General features: G+C 36.8%; 1 protein-coding gene across 5 annotated transcripts in view; it reads right to left on the bottom strand.

Annotated features, from left to right (window-relative positions):
- Positions 1–22026, bottom strand: part of LOC125228398 (AP-1 complex subunit gamma-1) — a 69488-nt gene that overhangs the window by 32280 nt on the left and 15182 nt on the right. For all 5 annotated transcript variants that reach the window (XM_048132954.1, XM_048132956.1, XM_048132955.1 and 2 more), the window contains exon 5: positions 2425–2663. In XM_048132954.1, the coding sequence (XP_047988911.1) occupies positions 2425–2663 (239 nt within the window). The remainder of the gene's footprint in view (positions 1–2424; positions 2664–22026) is intronic.

Below are 22026 nucleotides of genomic sequence, written 5' to 3'. Positions count from 1 at the left end.
ACGAAAACCAAGACCATTATCATTTTCCCAACGTCCTCGAGAATTTAATCATTTCGGAAACATTCAACCGAAATAGCAGATTTGAGTAGGTGTTTTGCCTGGGTACTTTTCTCGAGCAAATTTAATTAGGAAATTCGGGAACAATTCGGTCTAAACACTTTGGTATCGGTAAGACAAACTCTCGATTTGAAGTTTTTTGTTTGAGACTAAAATTAAAGGGGTTTAAAATAGTTTAAATTAATAAGAATGGATGTTTTGAGAAGTATTATTGAAATGTTATGTCGAATAAAATATGTATTACTAAATAAATACGATCCTAGTTAGCTAGTGTTCCCGTACTGTATATATTATTTTGTGTTGATATCTGTAAATTATTTTAAACTAGCTTTTGCCCGCGGCTTCACTCGCGTTGGAAAGAGACAAAAAGTAGCCTATATCACTCTCCATACTTTCAACTATCTCCACTTGAAAAATCACGTCAATTCGTCGCTCCGTCGCTCCGTTTTGCCTTGAAAACACGGAAAAAACAAACAGACACACACTTTCCCATTTATAATATTAGTTATTCTAAATGTAACATGACATCAATTCAAGCACTTTCATACTTACTTTTTTATTAGTACTAATTGCAACAATTAGCACTTATTCGGTTGAACATGTCGAGGACTAAAATGGCGAATAATATGTGTAAAAAGTGAAGTTTTATTTAAATACCATCAAAGAGGATCGAGTTTCTAGAGAGTTACTGCCAAAGAAAAATGTGTAGTCACAGTGCATAAACTGCCATCTCTCGACACGGGCTTAAAACTTTAGAACCTCAGTTTTGACAATTTGACCTACATTATTAGCTTGATATGTGTTAATATGTCAAATATCATTATTAGCGCCATCTAGCCGAGAGTCCCCCAAAGGTGTATCGCCATCTAGCCCACCATACCTTTTTCTCTATGGTTTCCTTGATTTTTTTCATAGACTATATGTCTATACGGAGTTACATATGTCTTTGGTACCATCAATGGCCTTCGTGTAGGCTTCAGAAAATAATACCGGTTTGTGACAATGAGTCAAAGCTATTGGACCAAAACAATGTGAAACGCGGTTATCAATTATCATACGTACTCAGTTGAATTCGTGTGCTACTGCGTATTTAAGTAAAATAACTCCTACACCTATCTACCTAGATAGTGAAAGTGAAAGGCCAATATAACAAACATCATCAAATATCTACAAACATTTGATACAATAAAACAGACACAAACTGGAAAAACTCCACTGCGTCGTCTTTGGCTAAGATGCACTCTTGTTGGTCTGCACTAGTGAGTGGCCACATGGCCATATCCAATACTGATAGTAGGACACTAATCATCAGTTATCAATTTATCATTAGGGTAGGTTATACGAGTACTAATGACTCGCTCGCAGCGTAGCATACACATATTATTATTTTTACATCCTACTGAAAGCTATTATAATAAAGACGCTGACATAGCTTTCTACGATATCTATAAGTAAAGGCCAAGGCCAGTCTAGGCCCCCCGAGACACTGAACGATAGCTTTTTATCCAAATTGCCACGCTCCGCTGAATTTCGCGGTGTATGTACCTATCTGGTTGTATTGCGTAAGAGAACCTTCCGGACCTTATGGGAAATTCATATAACCACAAAATTAAAATTTTGAAAAAACCCCCGACTGCGACATAGTTGACCGATTTTCATGAAATATGGCTAAGAACACTCCCGACTAACTCAGCTTTCAGACAAAAAAACTAAATCTAAATCGGTTCACCCGTTCGGGAGCTACGATGCCACAGACAGACACACACACAGACAGACAAACAGACAGACAGACAGACAGACAGACAGACAGACAGACGGACAGACAGACAGACAGACACGTCAAACTTATAACACCCCTTCGTTTTTGCGTCGGGGGTTAAAAATATATCTTATTTTAGTTTAAACTAGGCATAAACACCCTAAACATTCAATACATTTTTGTGCTTGAAATATTTGAATTGATTCAGTGTGTCTGCCGGTTGTTTGTACCGTTGCTTCCATAAATGTTTCATATCATTGAATAATTTATTATTATGATTTAAGTAGGGAATATGATCCATAAACAATACTTTGTTATTATAAAAAATGATTCAATATTCTGTAATAAAAGTGAAACTGACAATGATTTTATCTAGTCTAGAAGAAAGTCGTTTAAAGAACATTATTAATCTTTATCACTTTTGAGTAAGGTCAATGAGACCGGCGTATAAAGTTCCTGTATGGGAAGATTGCCATATTGTAAACTGTATGCGTACGTCGCGGAATCGTGATAGTTAAGCTCCTTCTATTTTACAGACCTTCTGTAAATGGTGCATGTGTACAATTGTTAGTGCTTAATGTGCTTATACTATAAACCTCAACACTTACCATGATTCTTCTCCGTTAGCAAACTCCTCGTAGCCGGCAGGAACATCTCCATCAAATCAGGAACTCTTCTTATGATGCGGAACGCACACAGCGCCGCCTTCTTCTTAATATACGCGTTTGGACTCTTGATCAGCCGCTCGACTTCCGACGCCAAGTCTCTCGCCATTTCTGGAGATGCGATGGCACCGAGTGTACATAATGCGAGCCCGACCACGAATTGGGTGTTGCTGTTGAGATCGCTGTGGAAGAAATATAAAATTAGTCTCATTGGCATTTTGATACTCGAAATAGATTTCAAGATTTCGATTTTATTGAGATTGGCCATGGAGTTTTGCTGTCAAGCTTATATGAGTTATAGGTAACATAAAATAATACAACTGTCGACCAACGTTCAGAATTTATTTTTCCCCTCACTAGCTCGGAAACACGTGTTTTGTCCTTTAATACCAGCGGGTAAAAACGCATTTTATCCACTAGTGGGTAAAGTAATTTGACCTTGAATAAAGACAAATTAACTGCTTTAAAATTGATAAAAGTAGGTGAATCTAGTAATAAGGATGATTTACCACCTGTGGAACTACTGGAAGCAGTGATATACGCATTTTTTGCGTTGTAGTTTCCTCGCTATATAGTGAGGGGAAAAGTTTTGTGTTGCACTCGGGTGCAAATGTATTTTACTTCTCGTGTGTTAAAAAACTCGCAAGTTCAGGATTCTATTCTCGAACCACTCGCTTTGCTCGTGGTTCAACTATAGAATCCTTTCACTTGCTCGTTTTTCAATTCCACACTCGGCGTTAAAATACAACTTTGCACCCTTGTATAACAAATAACTATTGTACCCTGGTTTAAGTGATTCAAGTCCTGAGTACGACAGTAAAATAAAGTAGACATAAATCTGGCCCTTAACGATGACTGAAAGTCCTACATTAGTCTAAGAGCGGTAGTTATATAAGCATATGCTCGAGATGAAACGAGAAATATAAAAGAAATATAAATCTTTTATTTTTTTATAACTTTTGATCTCTTGTAACTTATTGTAACCAAATAATCCTATTCTCTGATGGGAATTCATCAGTTCAGATGATCAATGAAACTGTGACATCAAGAAATTTAATTGAGGGTCGCCGGTTGCACCAAACCGCCTGTCACCGAATTCAGCGTTCGTTAATTTTTTGTATGGGAATTTCCATAGACTTCTGCTGCGTGACATTGACGTGTCTATTATCTGTGGTTGATGCATCCTTTTTGTATAAAAGTGAACCGTCTAGCGACTATAATGAACTTGTCTTTTGACAAATGAGGAACATCATGACTGTCTGTAATGCTGTTTTTTGCCTCAGCTTTCGCTATCACGGACTTCGCACACAGCTTCTTTTAGATGGAATTTCTGCAGAGTCGGTAATGTTAGTTGAGCCTGGAATTATTACGAGGTCATAAACCGGATGATTACTCGGAGTTAGTGCTCCGTTTACGAGGCGTGTTATTCGAGTGCTTAGCGCTAATGCTTAATACTAGATCAAAGTTCAGTCGTAAACTCACTCACACGTGTTTAGTTTATTAGTGGGGTTGTAGAGATTTTAGCTATTATAATTTTTAAGAAAAAAAAACCGTCGCCTTTTGGGTTCTGGTGAAAGCTACTTGCGAATGTTGGATTATGTAGAAATGTGTAAGTATTTTTTAAAACTGCTTTTACCTAATGCTTTAAGAGCGTTATAACATTTCGGCGTCGGGCGAAATTAGGTATTTTACCCGCCGCGCGAGCCCAATATGCCGACCCTTTCTAGCACGTCTTATCACTCGCTCGCACTACAATAATGGACAAAACAATCTTGATCCTTCCTATGGAATTTTGATAACAACCACAATCTACTATCTCGATATAAACTTTTGATTTCTAATAAACATTATTTTGTACGAAAAGACTAGAATATAGCGCAAAATAATATTAATTACGTTAAAATTTATTTAAAAATTTAAAGTAATAATTATAAACTGTGATCATATTTAAGTAGATCCCATCCCAAATGTTTGCTTTTGTTATATGATAAGTATTAGAGTAAAGTATATATTAATATGATGATAAAATAAGTCAAATATAATTCTAATTACTTCAAGGTGTTACTCAAGGTCTGATGATGGAGAGAGATTGTGGTCACCAAAAATCAACTCGCATATTTGAATAACATAAAAAAACGAAGTGGTTCAGTTACATGGGTTTATTGGTACCGGTGACCACCATCTGGCTCCAACATCAGACCCTCAGTACCACCTCTTGTCAAAGGTCTTATTAAGAAGAAGTAAGAACCCAATGAGCCTGATTACTAAATGGTTTAGTTACATGGATCACTGGTACTGGTGACCATCATCTGGCTCCATCATCAGACCATGAGTACCACCTCTTGTCAAAGGTCTTATTGAGACGATCCCAATGAGCCTAAAGACGATGTGGTTTAGTCATATGGTTCATTGGTAGGTACTGGTAACCAACATCTGTCTCCATCATCAGACCCTGAGTACCACCTCTTGTCGACGGTCTTGTTGAGACGATTTCAATGAGCCTACATACGAAGTGGTTTAGTTCCATGGTTCATTGGTACTGGTGACCACCATCTGGTCCCATCATCAGACCCTGAGTACCACCTCTTGTTAAAGGTCTTATTGAGATGAACCCAATAAGGCTAAACACAAAGTGGTTTAGTCATATGGTTCAATGGTACTGGTGACAACCATCTGTCTCCATCATCAGACCCTGAGTACCACCTCTTGTCAAAGGTCTTGTTGAGACGAACCCAACGAGCCTAAACACGAAGTCGTTTACTTACATGGTTCACTGGTACTGGTGACCACCTTCTGGCTCCATCATCAGATCCCGAGTACCACCTCTTGTCAAAGGTCTTATTGAGACGATCCCATTGAGCCTAAATACGAAGTGGTTTAGTCATATGGTTCATTGGTACTGGTGACCACCATCTGGCTCCATCATCAGACCCTGAGTACCACCTCTTGTCAAAGGTCTTGTTGAGACGAACCCAACGAGCCTAAACACGAAGTCGTTTACTTACATGGTTCACTGGTACTGGTGACCACCTTCTGGCTCTATCATCAGATCCCGAGTACCACCTCTTGTCAAAGGTCTTATTGAGACGATCCCATTGAGCCTAAATACGAAGTGGTTTAGTCATATGGTTCATTGGTACTGGTGACCACCATCTGGCTCCATCATCAGACCCTGAGTACCACCTCTTGTCAAAGGTCTTGTTGAGACGAACCCAACGAGCCTAAACACGAAGTCGTTTACTTACATGGTTCACTGGTACTGGTGACCACCTTCTGGCTCCATCATCAGATCCCGAGTACCACCTCTTGTCAAAGGTCTTATTGAGACGATCCCATTGAGCCTAAATACGAAGTGGTTTAGTCATATGGTTCATTGGTACTGGTGACCACCATCTGGCTCCATCATCAGACCCTGAGTACCACCTCTTGTCAAAGGTTTTGTTGAGACGAACCCAACGAACCTAAACACGAAGTCGTTTACTTACATGGTTCACTGGTACTGGTGACCACCTTCTGGCTCCATCATCAGATTCCGAGTACCATCTTGATGTGTCTTATCATCTTGACCGTATTGTAATTTTCGCATATTTATCATCATAACGTTGTAATACTTTAACATTCAAACAACAAAATATTACAAAAGCAAATATTTACGGATCTAGGATCAAATTCGTTGGTCGCTGTTTACACACACACAATGCGAGGATAGCCCGTGTATAAACAAGGCGTCCGACCCACACAACGATAAATATTCTCGACGTTTGCGATGAAAACTTGGAGAGCGAAGCAACATACGTCTCACCTCCTCGAGCTCCGGCGCGGCACTGAAATCGTAGGCGTCCGTCGCCGGTAAAATAGCGACAGGAAGGCTAGTTTTCAAAAAATTGGCAAAAAATCATGATAAAATATTATAACGACAAATGGATAACAGCAATTTAAGCACATTGTGCAGATTATTTATATACTAAAATAACTTCGATAACATGTAGATTTTCGGAGAAATGATCACTTGTTTCGATGTATTTTCAAGACAAAATTGAGTTCGTTTTACTTTCAATTTCTCAATTTCAAAGGATTAAATGATAAATATTGTTTAATGGGCCTAAAGTACAAGATATTAGGAATTTAAATTTACCGCATTTATGAGAGTGAGCTTATCAAATTGTACATAATAAGAGCTCCGAAATCTGTGCTTCGCGCGGTTTTTCCTAAACGAGCATCAGAAAAAAAATCATTACTAATTGAAAAAGCTTTTTCTTCCATATGTTTTTTAATGAACCGACAGTTAATTAGATTTTCTAACTGAAACAAGTACTTTTACTGTCTTTTAGTATGAGTAAAGTGTACAATTTTGCCGATAAATATTGTACATTTTACAATATATCGCCTTTTTTTGTCATAGCGCTCTTAATTATTAGATGGCAACACAAATGAATATACGTATAACGTTAAGGTTTGAGGAGTTTCCTCAATTCCTCATGAATCCGATTATATTATAAGAAATCGAAGCTTGACAAACATTGACTTCAAAACATATGCTTAACAAACATAACTAAATAAATGTCACTGTTCTGAACTTAAATGCATGTTTTTCTTACAAAAATACCAAAGTCACTATGAGTGTGCCGTTCAGGTTTGAGGAGTTTGGTTCTGGCCATCATCAGCAGTTCCACTGCACCAAATGTCACTGTTCTGGACGAAAGTGCATGCTGTTCTTATAAAAATACCAAAGTCACTATAAGCGTGCCGTTCAGATTTGAGGAGTTCGGTTCTGACCATCATCAGAAATTCCACTGCACCAAATGTCACTGTTCTGGACGAAAGTGCATGCTGTTTTTATAAAAATGGCAAAGTCACTATAAGCGTGCCGTTCAGATTTGAGGAGTTTGGTTCTGTCCATCATCAGCAGTTCCACTGCACCAAATGTCAGTGTTCTGGACGAAAGTGCATGCTGTTCTTATAAAAATACCAAAGTCACTATAAGCGTGCCGTTCAGATTTGAGGAGTTCGGTTCTGACCATCATCAGAAATTCCACTGCACCAAATGTCACTGTTCTGGACGAAAGTGCATGCTGTTCGTATAAAAATACCAAAGTCACAATAAGCGTGCCGTTCAGATTTGAAGAGTTCCGTTCTGGCCATCATCAGCAGTTCCACTGCACCAAATGTCACTGTTTCGTACCTAAATGCATGCTGTTCCTTTAAAAACACAAAAATCACCATATGTATGCCTTTCAGATTTGAGGAGTTCCCTCGATTTCTCCAGGATCCCATCATCAGAACTGGGTTCTGAGAAAAATGGGACCAATCTGTATGCATATACATTCAATCAAAAAAAAAATTTTCAAAATCGGTCCAGTAACGACGGAGATATCGAGGAACAAACATAAAAAATAAAAAAATAAATAAAAAAAAAACATACAGACGACTTGATAACCGTCCTTCTTGAGATATGAGGCGACGGTTAAAAAATATGAAAACTAATAGCGGTTTCACATGGCGTGAACTAATGAAGTGAACTAGTGAAGTGTCAAAAATATTTACGTACATTCTTTAGCATTGAAATCTGTGCGTTTGTGGGTTGTTGGATCCATGTTGTCGTGGTAAGTCTGTCAGTAATTCTAAACTCTAGTACTCAGAGCTACAAATGGGCAAATACCAGCTATACCTTTGACGTAGGGCAAAAAATGGCATCCTGTTTAGTCCGTCAGTTAGACCGTCTAAAAATACTGAACACATATGTTTCGCTTTTTCTAATTAATGAAAAAATAAAAAAGATATAGAGCATCAAAGTTCCGGAGTGGGGGCTTGTGACGTCACTTCTAAGTAAAAATTGTACCTAGGCGTGACGTCACGCGAAACTTCAACGCCCGTTTACGAGAAAAAACATACGTGTCTAAAATTCTTTGATAATCTGCCTGACGGACTAATCCATTTTTTTTAGTAGTCTCGCCTATTCGAGTTTTTAAACCAGTAAGTACTAGTATTTTTAATCCTGATGTACTGAACATTGGCTACAACTTCATTTCTCTTCCGTTCAAAAATAAAACGCCGACTGTCAGTAACCAAGTATATTTCACTTCCTACTCTTTCTTAAAAGCTTATTATCTCGAGAATTCATTTCGTATTTGGCAGTACCCGACTTATTTCTCCCCAAGGCATTTCACACGAAACATCTTTAAGAGGCTAGTGAAAAAAGTTGCGAACAGCTGCCGTTTGTGTCCAAGCGAAAAGTATTGATCCCAAAAGCGGGCGATGACCTACCTTGGCGTTTATACTGACATGCTGTTTAACATTCGTATATGCGGGTGTCGTATGTCAGCTGCTGTCAGCGATAATGCATTGGAGCTTAGATATTCAAGAATTTGAAGGACAAGCTGGTGTTGGATAGATAACAGTTTGATTGTTGATCGTGATGCTTATATCCAGCATTAAGTGCACCTTTTGCACAAATATGTGTAAATAAATACTAGTAAATAGATCAAGGCTTCCTAAACATTTTGCAGTCACGAACCACTTCTACAATTTAAACAATTTCATGAACCTCAGATATACAGTATTAGTATCCTCAGATATAGTATTAGGGAAAGAATTGCGCCTCAGATATAGTATTAGGGAAAGAATTGCGCCTCGTAATGTGCACCCTAGGTACCAAATATCCTAAGTAGCATGATTTTTATAGTAATTCATCCCTGGGGATCCCTTAAAACTGCAAGTTACAAGCGGAAATCTCTTTCCAACTTGTCATATTAGACATTGAATCACTTCTAAATTGTAACTTGTAGCTTCGAGAAATGGGCCCGTGATAGACATGTAGACCCCACTTTACGAAATCATGAGCTAGATTATTATTATTAGGTTAGATATTGGCGACAATGACATAACCTAAAATCATCGTCATTCGCCTGCCTTTATCCCAGACATTTGGGGTCGGCGCATCATGTCCTTCTCTTCCATACCTCTCTATCGCCCGTCATCTCATCATTAACCTAAAATATAAATAGAAAATTGTCTTTTACCTTCTAAGGCACTTGTGCTAATTGTATTATGCTCCCTTTCAGGTACAAATTCGACATTATAGCCTCGTAACAAAGGAGTTAATTAGTTCGAGTACAAAGAAGCCAAGTGCTTATTTTATTTTTATCAGTTAATTTATGTAAACGAAACCAGGAGGCCGGAGCTCCAGGTTTCAATTTATGTGCCTTATTCAAAAACACGAGTTTTTATGATAATGAAAGTACAAAGTACAGGCAACTTTGTAAAATAAATAGCGGAGGACCTTTTTCTCTCTTGCTGGGCAGAATGATGAGAAACAGTTTCGTAAAAAATAGTTGAAAAAAGGGTTTTTTTTTTGTAATACTACGTCGGTGCAAACAAGCATACGGTCCGCCTGATGGAAAGCGGTCAACGTCACCTATGGACGCCTGCAACTCAAGGAGTGTCACGTGCGCGTTGCCAACCCATTAGAAACTTGTACACTACTTTTTGCTGTGTTAAGTACACAGCAAAAAAGAGTGTACAAGTTCTAAGGAGGGTTTGGGTTGCCGACACTCAAAGGACAATAGACGAACGGAACAAATTAGTTTGCGAAAATTCACTAAAAATATCAAAATAAAAATAAAAAAACAAGAAAAAGAAACGCTCATCAGCGTAGTAACCGCAGCTGTAATACAATAGGTACAATATCAAAGAGGGACATGCCAATTAAGGATCAAACAACAATACACAAAGGGACTACAGTACCTACCAAACCAAAATAAGATCCCTGTATAATAAGGCGTCTTAAAACGGACGGTTGGCGATAGCAACGTGATTTATCTTAAGAGTCTACTACGGCACGTAACCTTGTTAGTATATAGTAAAGAAGTTGAAGGTAGTAACTTCTATTTATAAATTAGTTAAGACTCTGAAAAGGCGTGTTTTCTTATTTTTCATTAGTTTAAGATACGTCGGAAAGCTCACCGGTTCACGAACATAGTTGTTTGTATAACCTTTCACTAAATCTAATTTATAAAAGGGAAATTAAATTGCCAGACTTGAATGTCCCGCAATCAGTGATCCGAGACCCATGATCGTCCGGTCAGGAAGCTCAAGTGAATTCACCCGTGTACAAGATTCGGCGTCTAACTATTTTAAGAATGAATTTATTCTAAGTTTGATAAAATGCCTCGCAGACGTTGAATTCTGAAAATACGGATGTTGAGTATTAAAAATCGAGTTTCACTTTTTGTGAACGACCAATTCCTATTAAAAATCCGGAAATGCGATTGTTTCTCTTTATGGCGCCTCTTCAGTCTTCAATCGTAATCTGCTTAGCCGATTTTAGATTCTAAATACATTTTTTTAACATTGAAATGATTATTTAAAGACGAAAATCTACTATGTAAGTGGACCACACCAATTATACACAATCAAATTTGCAGGCAGAAACTACCCAGTCTAATTCGAAACTACTTACAACGTCTAAACTAAGGCAAGTTCTTTTTTTCACGGTCACTCGGCAAAAAGTGGAAGTGAAATGGAACGAATCAACAAAACATAACATTGTCTTTAACCCGGTACGGATTTATATACTTAAACAACTCTGTGCGGTCGCTTTATGAGATGAGTTCTCACTGTTCTCAGGGTTGTTGAATAACACAATTAACACAGCTGTGTATACACCGTGTTTCACTTAATACTAAAAACCTGAAAACCGTTTGTTCAGAATCGAGAGTAGAATCGATTGAGCTATATCTTGATGGGGGTAATATTTTTTGTTTTAATTTGTATTATTAGTTATTGTTTACGTGCCCATTCTACAAATTCGTAATACAACATTGTGCATATCATATTGCTAGAGGTTGTATACCTTTTTCAGTATTTAGGGGTATTAATACTGGCTGGTTATTTTTTCCGCTACGAGTTTGACGTTGTGCGTCACTTTAATTTTAAAGTTTATCATAAGTCATAACAAATTGAACTCTATACCTAATTACAACCTTGTCATTTTGAATGTTAGGTTTAAATTTGCTTACTGCGTCACCTGTCCAATTTGAAGTTTACTGTGACACAGTTTAACATGCTTTACAGTGACATAGCTGTCTATTGGTAAACCTTATGTCGTTGCAGTAACGTACACAATTAATCAGTTTTAAGGTTTACGATGGTAGCTAGCAATTATTTTATTGAGTGTGGAGTTAAAAGTCGAGTAGAGCTGCACAGAAAATTAAATATTCAATTAAAAAAAATAATAATCATCAAATTAAAAAATGAATATTCTAGATACGTTTAAAAAAATAAAAATCAGTTGGGGTGTCCGAGGTTTTGAGTGATACCGGAAACACGGTGTATAGGGTTCCACTATGTCTGTTAGTTAACGAAGGCTAGTTACAGTTTGGATTTCAGCTTAGTAATCAAATCATAGCATGGTTTTTACAAAAACAATTTTATTAATAGCAGAGCCTTTATTCCGACAAAGCAATGTATACATTGCATACTATTTTATTGATCTCCCCCTTGAGTAGGGAATTATGAAAGCATCTATGAGGCACACAACACATATGTTCAGCTAAAATAAGGTCTTCTACTTTTATGTGTCAATGAAAATGAAGATTCGCGACATACGTTTGTTCAGATATTTGTTAACTGTATCATTACCATGAGTTTACGCAGTCGATACTCGCTAGCGTCTGCGTAAAAGATTTCTATGGAGAATAGTACAGCGCCGTCGGCGGTCACTCGTGGAACTAAAAATCGGCAGTATGAGTTCAACGCTAGCGATTACTTTTCGATAGGTATTTTACTTAGCTCGCTAGCGACTACGTTTGTAACGGCTGCCTATAGAAATCGGTACCATGACTCACATTTTTGACATACGCTATCGAGCAATACGTTATCGACTGTAGTAATCTATTTCACTGGCATTTTGGAGCGTGAAATCTTATTAGAACTCGCGTTAAAGTATATTTTCTTATCATTATTTATGGAAATAATGTCAAAAAGGCATTATTTGGGATATGCTAGCGAAGATTGCCTAGGTATATGACGTAAACAAAAAAATAAGCCGAATATGAGAAGCTAAGGTCACTTGACTCGCAGAGGTCATCATTGTGCCTGTTAATACAAAGGCAAAGGGTACTTAAAATATAATAGAATAGAATAGAATAAACATTGTTCATTGTACCATTATAAGCTTACTTCAATAAATAATATTTTTACTTGATTGGCAAACTAACCAATACTAATACAAGAACCCGCTAACACTTTACATAATAATACTGTTTCATGACGTTTTAAATTAGCAGGGTTATGTTTACATTTTTTAAATATCGTCCTATTCCGTTGTTTCAGTGTAGTGAAAAAGAGATAGGGTTCTAATGTGAAGTTAGGCGCGCCACTCCAAGGCCAATCCCTATCGAAACGTTAACTACACGATGGATCGAGCTTACGTTAGCGAGTATAGTAAGCGAGTGATTGACTCATAGTACCAGTTGTATAGAAATCTATTCGAACCGCGTTTAGACGCTAGCGAGCGTAGTAACGTAATGTATGTTTTCGATAGCAACTCATGGTAATGCTACTGTACACGTACAGTAAAAGTATCGATAAGATAATATCGTAAAGCGAAGGAAAGGTAAGAGAAAATCTATAAATAGCTAATATAGCTATACGTATACGGGCAAGTAAGGTTGCGGTTCAAACTAGTTCAAAGACAAAGTAAATGGAAACCTCATACCCTAAACTAAATCAACAACAATTAAACAATATTGGTCAATCGATATGGAAACTAGCGTCCCTTTCTGTATTCATAAAAGCCATGCCAAACTATATTCAACTAACTACAACTACCAAGTGTTGAAAATTTTAAATTCAATTAGTGTATTTCAAGTGTCCGGTGATTCACACTGCAGTACCAAAAATACCGCATAAACTAAAGTGGCCTGAAAGGGCTTACGTACGTTTGTGACTTTAATGGAAATGGGACTTTTCCGACCCAGATTGCAATGATAGTCCGTTTTTACCTTTAGCGAGCCATGGTATTGCTATTATCGTTTCATGTCCCATTTACTTAGTGACTTAGTGGAACTAGTCAAAAGTGAAAAGCTCGAGACCAGAGGTCTTCAAAACAAAAATGTCATATCACTCATGAGTCATGTTTTCTCAAGGCATTGAAGAGCGTGTTTCGATATTTTTGAGCACCTCATACCTAATATAAATATAATGTATATCAAATGTGCTATTTCTCCACAGTGACATTGACAATCTGTGCCTATTTCTGGGTTGATAAGTAACATTGTTATATACATTTGTTACTCAGATTCAATATTTCCTTGTTGAACAGGCAATGAACGGCGAAATCCACTGTCGGGCGACAATTGTCATTGTCACTTTTGTGAAATAGGCCACTGGAGGTCACTTTTATACTGGTTTTATGAGGTGAGGGATATGTGCTTGAAAAGAGATATAAATGGCAGTACTTCGAGCAGGGTTTTTGTTACACTGCCCTTTTTGTTATACACGTACTCGCTTTGTTCGACTGTACCATTGTATGCGTTTTGCATGTATTTACGAGTGTATGGAATAATGGTTTAAAATAACACGCAATAACTGAGTCAATTTGTGTATGATGCAAATTGTAATGCATGATGTGACTTTAAATCACCACTGATAATTTTATGAGTCATTTTTATGTGTTTATTTTTTATGCAGCTAATATTTCGAGTGTAAAAATGCGATTTGATAAATATATCACACCCACAATAGATGGTTAAAGGCTGGTCAGCCTTTCCGTTTCCAAAACTAAAGTAAAATTCATAATCCTACGGACTAAATTGACAAATGACTGACAGGTAAAATGATACCAGGAACAGCAAAATTAAAATAGGGAAGGGTATATGTCGATAACAATATATCGACAAGTTGTAAAGTACATACAACAGACAAGTTTAAATCAAGAATAAGTATATGAGTTTCAAATAAGAGGTACACATTTTGGTTTGTTCTATGTATCTTCGAGGTAGTGGATGGATACCATGCATTTTTACCCACTAGTTTTAAAACATAAAAAGGTTTCCGAGCCTATAGGTAAAAAATAAAATACCATGTCCGACGATAATAAATTATCTGTCACGCTATGGCAAGTATATCATAAATATCTATATAATTTTCGAATAATATTATTGCTGCTTCGAAATAAAAAAAATATCTCTAATTAGCGGTCTACAGACCTTTTGATCTGTCGAAATCACAGAAAAAGTTGGTATATTGATTAGCCGATCAAATTGCCAATTTCATTGTCCCGTCTGGGTGCACCTTAAATCTACGATGTAATAATAATTTTAATATCGATAAGAACGACACTGGCCAAACTGTGGCAACATTCGTTCACACTTACTTGTCAATTTGGTCCGTAGGATTATGGATTTTACTTTATATGAGCCGCGAGCGAAGCCTGAAAGTCCAAAGAATCTGAGTGTAAGCGACTTTTAATTGCTTTATAAGAGAGCCAAAAATAAAACAAAGGGTAAAATATCGGAATAATTCATCAACGTTAGCATAGAATCAGAATTGACTGAGGATTTCATTAAATGAAGACGTGAGATCGTGCCGCGACGATAATTATTGATAGACAGACGTATTGTGGAACCACTGTAAAACTTACACGTTACGAGTATAGCTGACGAGAGTTTCTAGGAATAGCACGAACGACATTCTTAATTTGTGTGAATCAGGTAAGATATCGTAAAGGTTGATTTAGAGATTTTCGTTATATTGTGGACTGTTGAGGTTACATACTAATCAACAAAAACAGCAATGAAACTCGTATGCGATATCTCACGACTAAACAGGCCCTTATGCTCCAACGTTAATATAGATTTAGAATTGGCGCAGGTTCCCATTCAATTGAGACGTGAGACGAGCCGAGACAATGTAGATATACAGCTGTGGGACATATTAGCATGTATCGATCCCCGTGGAGCTCATCATGTCCTCATTTTGTATTGTTTTATCTTTGTGTCGCGCGCTTTCCTCATTTCTTTTGTAGATTTTCTCTAAAGTTAATTACCTATACGTACGTTCGTAGGTAGTTTATCAGACACCTGCCGATTTCTGATCCTAAAAAGGTTTTTGGCATTAAATAATCTAATACCTTCTAGATGTTATACTAGATTTTTATTAGTACAAGCCCGCTTTCTAAACACATAAATAAAGAAGTAGCAAGCTAATACTTAAGTATCTAATGTCGGTATGTCAACAAAATTATCAACTGCAAAATGATTATATAAGGACTGATTCGTAACAAATTTGACAAATTCAGAATGCTTTTTCTTGGATAATTTCTAGTTTATTTTGTATTATCATTCCACCATTAAAATTGCCAGAATCACAAAATTATTATATTTAAAATCATTTTTAAAAGCAAATTTCAACTAACTAGATAAATAAAATTAAAGTGAACGCTGAAAATAATTCAGCGACAAACTGCTGTCAAAATCTTGATTTCTGTTGACGAAACTTGCATTTAAATAATTTTCAACACTACCTGGCAACCAAGATTATACCATATCTGAAAGGCAATTTCTTTACGATTCCCGTGAAACAATGAAAATGAAGACGTGTGTCCAAATATCTACTTTACCAGGAATTAAGTTGATGCGGTATCAGTTACCTGGCATTGGTTACTTTTCGATAGAGAAATCTACAGCAAAAATTGCTGAAAGAATCTGTCAGCAGATTTTATTTAATATTACAATCTTTCAACTTTATTTTGACAATAGCTGGATATCATCCATGATATTTATGAAGGCAGCAGCTTGCTAAAGCTAGTGCTCTCGAAATCGGGACGAAAGACTTGATTTAACGAAGTCCCACAGTATTGATCCATTAACCGTTATAGGATGTAGTGTCCAAGAAATTCGTTCATTAAAATGACACCCACGATGAGCAACCAAAATATTTAAAAGAAAGGTAGTCCTTGATAGGACTAAAAGTAAGGATGTGTCAAAAAACACTGTCGGATGTATGATGGAGGGCATACAACAAAACTTACCACATGAGCAAGGAGAAACGGAGAATGATGAATTTACTAATAAATAATAATTTTTGAATAAATTTTAACACATGATAGAAAAACAAACTTTGATTCGGACGGCTTCGGGACCTATAATACAGTTTCGAATTTGTCAAATTCGTTACGAATCAGTCCTTATTACTGTAGGAGTGCTTTTTTTTTATAGAAGAGTTGGGAGTTTAGAGGGAACCTCTATTTTATCCGCAAATCGGACGCCGCGATGTCCCGGAGGGACATCCCGGGGAGAGGAGGGACATCCCGGGGAGAAGGGACATCCCGGGGAGAAGGGACATCCCGGGGAGAACTGTAGGAGTGCTAAACTAACAAGAGGCTTTATGAAAATACTAACCATTTAATTATGTTAAAAAATTCAACAATGAAAAATATTAAAATGATATTCAATAATAAATGCCATATTAAAAGCCCCATGAGTCGAACAGAGGAACCGGCAGACCTCGCCGGCGATGGCGGGAGAAGAATGGAGGAAGAAGGGGAAGGGAGGCCTTTGCCCAGCAGTGGGACACGATAGGCTCATAATATAATATATTATATTAAAGTGACTAACTTTATTTTTGTAAAATGAACGCCGGCATTTAGTTCTTTCTCGTCAGCAAAGTAGTCCGCCAGGTGACATTATTACGACAGCGTCCGAAGCACAAGAAACATACTATTCGCATCTATACTATAGTTACAAATAAGATTACACCCATACCTAAACTATTAAGATAAACGAAGTTGACGGTAAACACGTACACGATAGTAAATCAGGTTTTATCTAATTGGATAATTTTGTTACACGCCACTGTAATCAAATGACCCGAGCTGAGGACGAAGTAAACTAAAGCCAGTAATGCCCCATTTGTACTTAATTAATGATAAATCCTAGTAGAAACTTGAGTATTTGGAGTCCAGGTTACAAAAACGACGTTGTTCGTTTTCCGCGCTAATGAAACTTACTATTCTCTTGAGTCCTAACTCTATCCTAAATAGTCTTTTAAGTGCAACTTTAATCGGACTTAGATATAAAGACTTCATTTGATTCTTTAAGGTTTTACTTTCACGACTTTTTTCGTCGTGGTCGTTTGTTCGTCGACACTTGAAGAATTAAAAGCACTCTCAGTAGGCCTAGCACATGATGGCCGCGAGAGTATGTCGCCGCGAGATACATGCCACGTCTTCTTCTAACTGTATGAATGACATAAGGACGCGTAGTCTATCTCGCGGCGACTAGGGTATGCAAAAACCGGTTAACTTTAAAAACCGGTTAATAACCGAAACTTTTCCTTCAAAACCGGTTAACCGGTTATTAACCGGTTTTGCGTATTTTTAGTAAATGACCTTACTAAGCAATAATTTTACTATTACCTTCAAAAATTCTGATGTTGATGATCGTAGCAGGTATTACTTGCACGATAAAGATCATTTTAATCCACTTTTTGAAAATTTTGTAAAAGGCGGAAATTGCCATAAATGGCTTGAATGTGAGTTGAGTGCCTATAGCGTATATGGCGCTCAAAACTGTCGTGATAATCACTTTAAGAACTAAATATTTTTCAGTTTTGTGTTTTCTAAGTAAGCATGCCGTGAAGGTCCACAGCTCCCAGAGCCACTAGTATACAAACAATTGACGTAAGAAAACCAAGATCTCCCTTTTTACTTTATTTTAAAAATATAATTTTAAATATACAGTAGAGTCCGGTTATAACGAAGGGACCGCTGATATAACGTCGTACTAACCGGACGTCGTACAAAACCAATTTATTTATTTTTTATTTAAATTAATACCTACATCACTATTACTAAAAAAAATCAATGAAAATAGGTTTATTTACAGGGTATTATGATACTTTATTTTATTGTGACTTGTTTGGCTAGAATAAGTCATTTTTCCCCTCACTAGCTCGGAAACACGTGTTTTGTCCTTTAACACCAGCGGGTAAAAACGCATTTTATCCACTAGTGGGTAAAGTAATTTAAACTTGAATAAAGTCAAATTAACTGCTTTAAAATTGATAAAAGTAGGTGAATCTAGTAATAAAGATGATTTCCCACCTGTGGAACTACTGGAAGCAGTGATAAACGCATTTTTTGCGTTGTAGTTTCCTCGCTATAGTGAGGGGAAAAGTTTTGTATTACACTCGGGTGCAAATGTATTTTACTTCTCCTGTGTTAAAAAACTCGCAAGTTCAGGATTCTATTCTCGAACCACTCGCTTCGCTCGTGGTTCAACTATAGAATCCTTTTACTTGCTCGTTTTTCAATTCCACACTCGGCGTTAAAATACAACTTTGCCCCCTTGTATAACAAATAACTATTACTTAGTATGCGTGCGTGCGCATCACCGGCAAATCACTATCGTAATTCGTAATAATAAATAGTCTCATTCCTCGAACCTCGATTTACCTAATTAATATGACAATCGAAAAGAGTTTTGAATGATTCACGGTTATTTTTATTAGACTTATATTGACCGGAATATAGACCGTGATTGATTTTTATGAGGGCTTTCGTGTTAAAAATAGTGAAATCGCAACCGAGCGCTCGATCATACCGTATGTGGTATCAAATTAAAGGGCTTTGCGAGTAGTTTATAAATATATATCACATTATAGGACTTTTTCTACTTGGTCTAACAAAATATGAGAAAATGTCCAAAAGTGGTAATAATTGTACCGGTGAAGGCTCGTTTTCAAAAAATTGGCAAAAATCAATAATAGCAATTTATAATCACTAAGGCATAACAGCAATTTAAGTAAACGTTGCAGATTAATTTAGTACAAAACTTACTTCTATGTGATGTAGATTTTCAAAGAAATTGTCACTTAATTTTAGGTAATTTCTGAAAAAATTGAATTCGCCTTAGGCTAGTTTACTCTTTTTCAAAAACTTAAAATAAAAATCTAGTCTGAAATGATTGTGGTACAGGATATACGAATTATAAATTTACCCGTTTTAATATTCAAAATTGTCCAAATTTTACAAATAAGATCGACTGATTCAGCTCTATACGTGCGTTTTTCTAAACGTGCATTAGAGAAAAATTCATAATTAATTTAGTGAGTTAGTTTTCAAAAATCCAGTCTTATAAAAATCGAGATAATAAGATGCTCTAACTGGAACTTGAATTCAATAAATCTATTGGATAACGGAAAGTATAGTATTTCACCGACTAAAACTATCAATTTTACATTCTTTTGACGTTTTTTTTGAAAGCAGCCTTATCGAGCTCCTGATATTTCGACGCAGTTGCATGCATCATGATCACGGAGTTTTCCGTGCTACCAAAAAGGTAATCAGGTAGTTACGGTCAATATAAGTCTAATGACAATTGAATTTTTATACCTACAAAAAATATACATGTATGTATGTAAGTATAGCTCGTTTATACACAATCTGAAAATAAAAAGTGGGTTCTATTTAGCTTATACCTATAAGATGAGACCCGAGGCGAAAAATTGTTAAAATTATTAAAACCAATGCTCCAAAAAGTTACATGGCCTCAATCTCATCTTGCTACTTGTTGTAGGTAAAACAGAGGACCGTGTTTGGGGCGGAAATAACTTTGTTTCCTTAATTTACTAGTACAAACGTTGTCGGAAACGGATTTTGGGTAAGATTACGTCGTAAAAAAGCCTGGTCGTTAAAACCGAAGTCACATTAAAACCAAACAAATACCTACGCTTACGTCGTTGTAAGCGATTCGACGTTAGGTATATGCGGAGTCGTAATACTAACCGGACTCTACTGTATAAAATGTATATTCGAGTGAATTTGGACAAATTTTTAATCTTCACGGTTAGTTAGATTATAAAATCATGACTTCTTTAAGAAATTTAGTGCAGGTGTTTCATGTTGTCAAGGAAAAGTAATAAACAAATCTTTATTATTGCAAAAAATTAAAGAATTACGTACTTTTGGCCCTTTTTTATGCCTAATTTGGTAATTTCGGGGAAAAAATATAGTTTCGGTTATTAACCGGTTAGAGACTATAAAAACCGGTTTTTAACCGAGGCCAAAAAGTCTCGGTTAACCGGTTTTTCGGTTAACCGGTTAACCGGTTTGCATACCCTAGCGGCGACATACTCTCGCGGCCATCATGTGCTAGGCCTACAGGTTTCGATATCGATATAAAAGCCAGTCAATACTTAGGTACCCCCTTATTCATAAACGTTTACTAAAATTAACAAGCCGATAAAAATCGTTTGTCCCTTTCTTTCATACTAATACGTCAGAAAAGGACAAACGATTATTGTTGGCTTATTAACATAGTAAGCGCTTATGAAGGGTAAGAGTCTAGTCTGAACAACTGAATAGGGTTTTTTTATACAGTCCTGAACAAACACTAATGATACTGATGCCTCATATATTTCATAGCAGTGTGCGATGTGATATAGAGGCGAAGATTACAGTTCTTATAGGGCTTCAGTTACTGTGAGAGACCCGGTTATGTCAGTAGATTTTCATTATATTGGTTTAAAACTCAAAATCTTGACGCGTACTTTTTCTGACATTATTAAGTACAAGGCTTTATTAATAGATTATTTACAGTTATAATCAGCTGTCTTAGTGAAAAGCAATTTATATCACAAAGGATGGCGTAATTAAACGGGAGATAACACAGTAAACAATGTTTGTCGGTTCACGGACATTTTAGCTTTCTATTTTCTGGGGGGTATTTTCCCTTTTGCAGAGAAAATAGATTCCTGGCATTATACAAGAAGGCAATGCGCGAAAATAGGTACGGAAAGAACTTGAATATCTGTGTATAGCTGAGTCGGAACCCTTTTGTTTTTTCTGCAATGCATACGTGTAGGTAAGCATTTTTTTTGTATGTTGTGTACGTAATTTGAAGTCAATTGTATGTTTGATTTTTTTCTTCTTGTTGTTCTGTGTTGCATTTGTAGTTGTGTGTTATTGCAGCATTCAAATAAAGCTTCTATCTATGTATCTATCTATATCTATGTGCGTATTTAATAACATGTTGGTGTACGGTGCTGAGACTTGGACGTCGTATGCCAAGCAGGAACGGAAATTGAACAACTTTCACACGACTTGCCTCTGGCGAATTATGAACATCACGTGGAAGGATTGAGTCACAAACGAGAAAGTACTTAAGTATCGCACGTTTACCTAGTATTACAGCAATTTTGAAATAGAGACGGCTACGCTGGTTGGGGCACGTGCACAGGATGGAGCCCTCTCGTTTGCCACGTAAGACTCTCCTGAGCGATATAGCGTATGCTAAACGACCGGCAATCCGTTGAAAGTATTTTAGTGTCACCATTGGCAGCGCGATGCAAGAGTTCAGTCAACAACCTCATAAGATATGGAATTGCAATCTTACCTTATTGGGATAGCTGGTAAAGTCAGACACCTATTTCTTTAAATCGAATTGAAAATATCCACGCCCGTATCAAGGCATAAAGGGCGGAAATTACGAATAGGGTGGCCAGCACAGTGTGCGTTGCCGAATGCACAAACGCTCACGAAAC

This window comes from Leguminivora glycinivorella, chromosome 7, assembly GCF_023078275.1.
Source record: "Leguminivora glycinivorella isolate SPB_JAAS2020 chromosome 7, LegGlyc_1.1, whole genome shotgun sequence".
Lineage (NCBI taxonomy): Eukaryota > Metazoa > Arthropoda > Insecta > Lepidoptera > Tortricidae > Leguminivora > Leguminivora glycinivorella.
The sequence above is the reverse complement of the archived record's forward strand: the minus strand, read 5'-3'. Positions and strand labels throughout refer to the sequence as shown.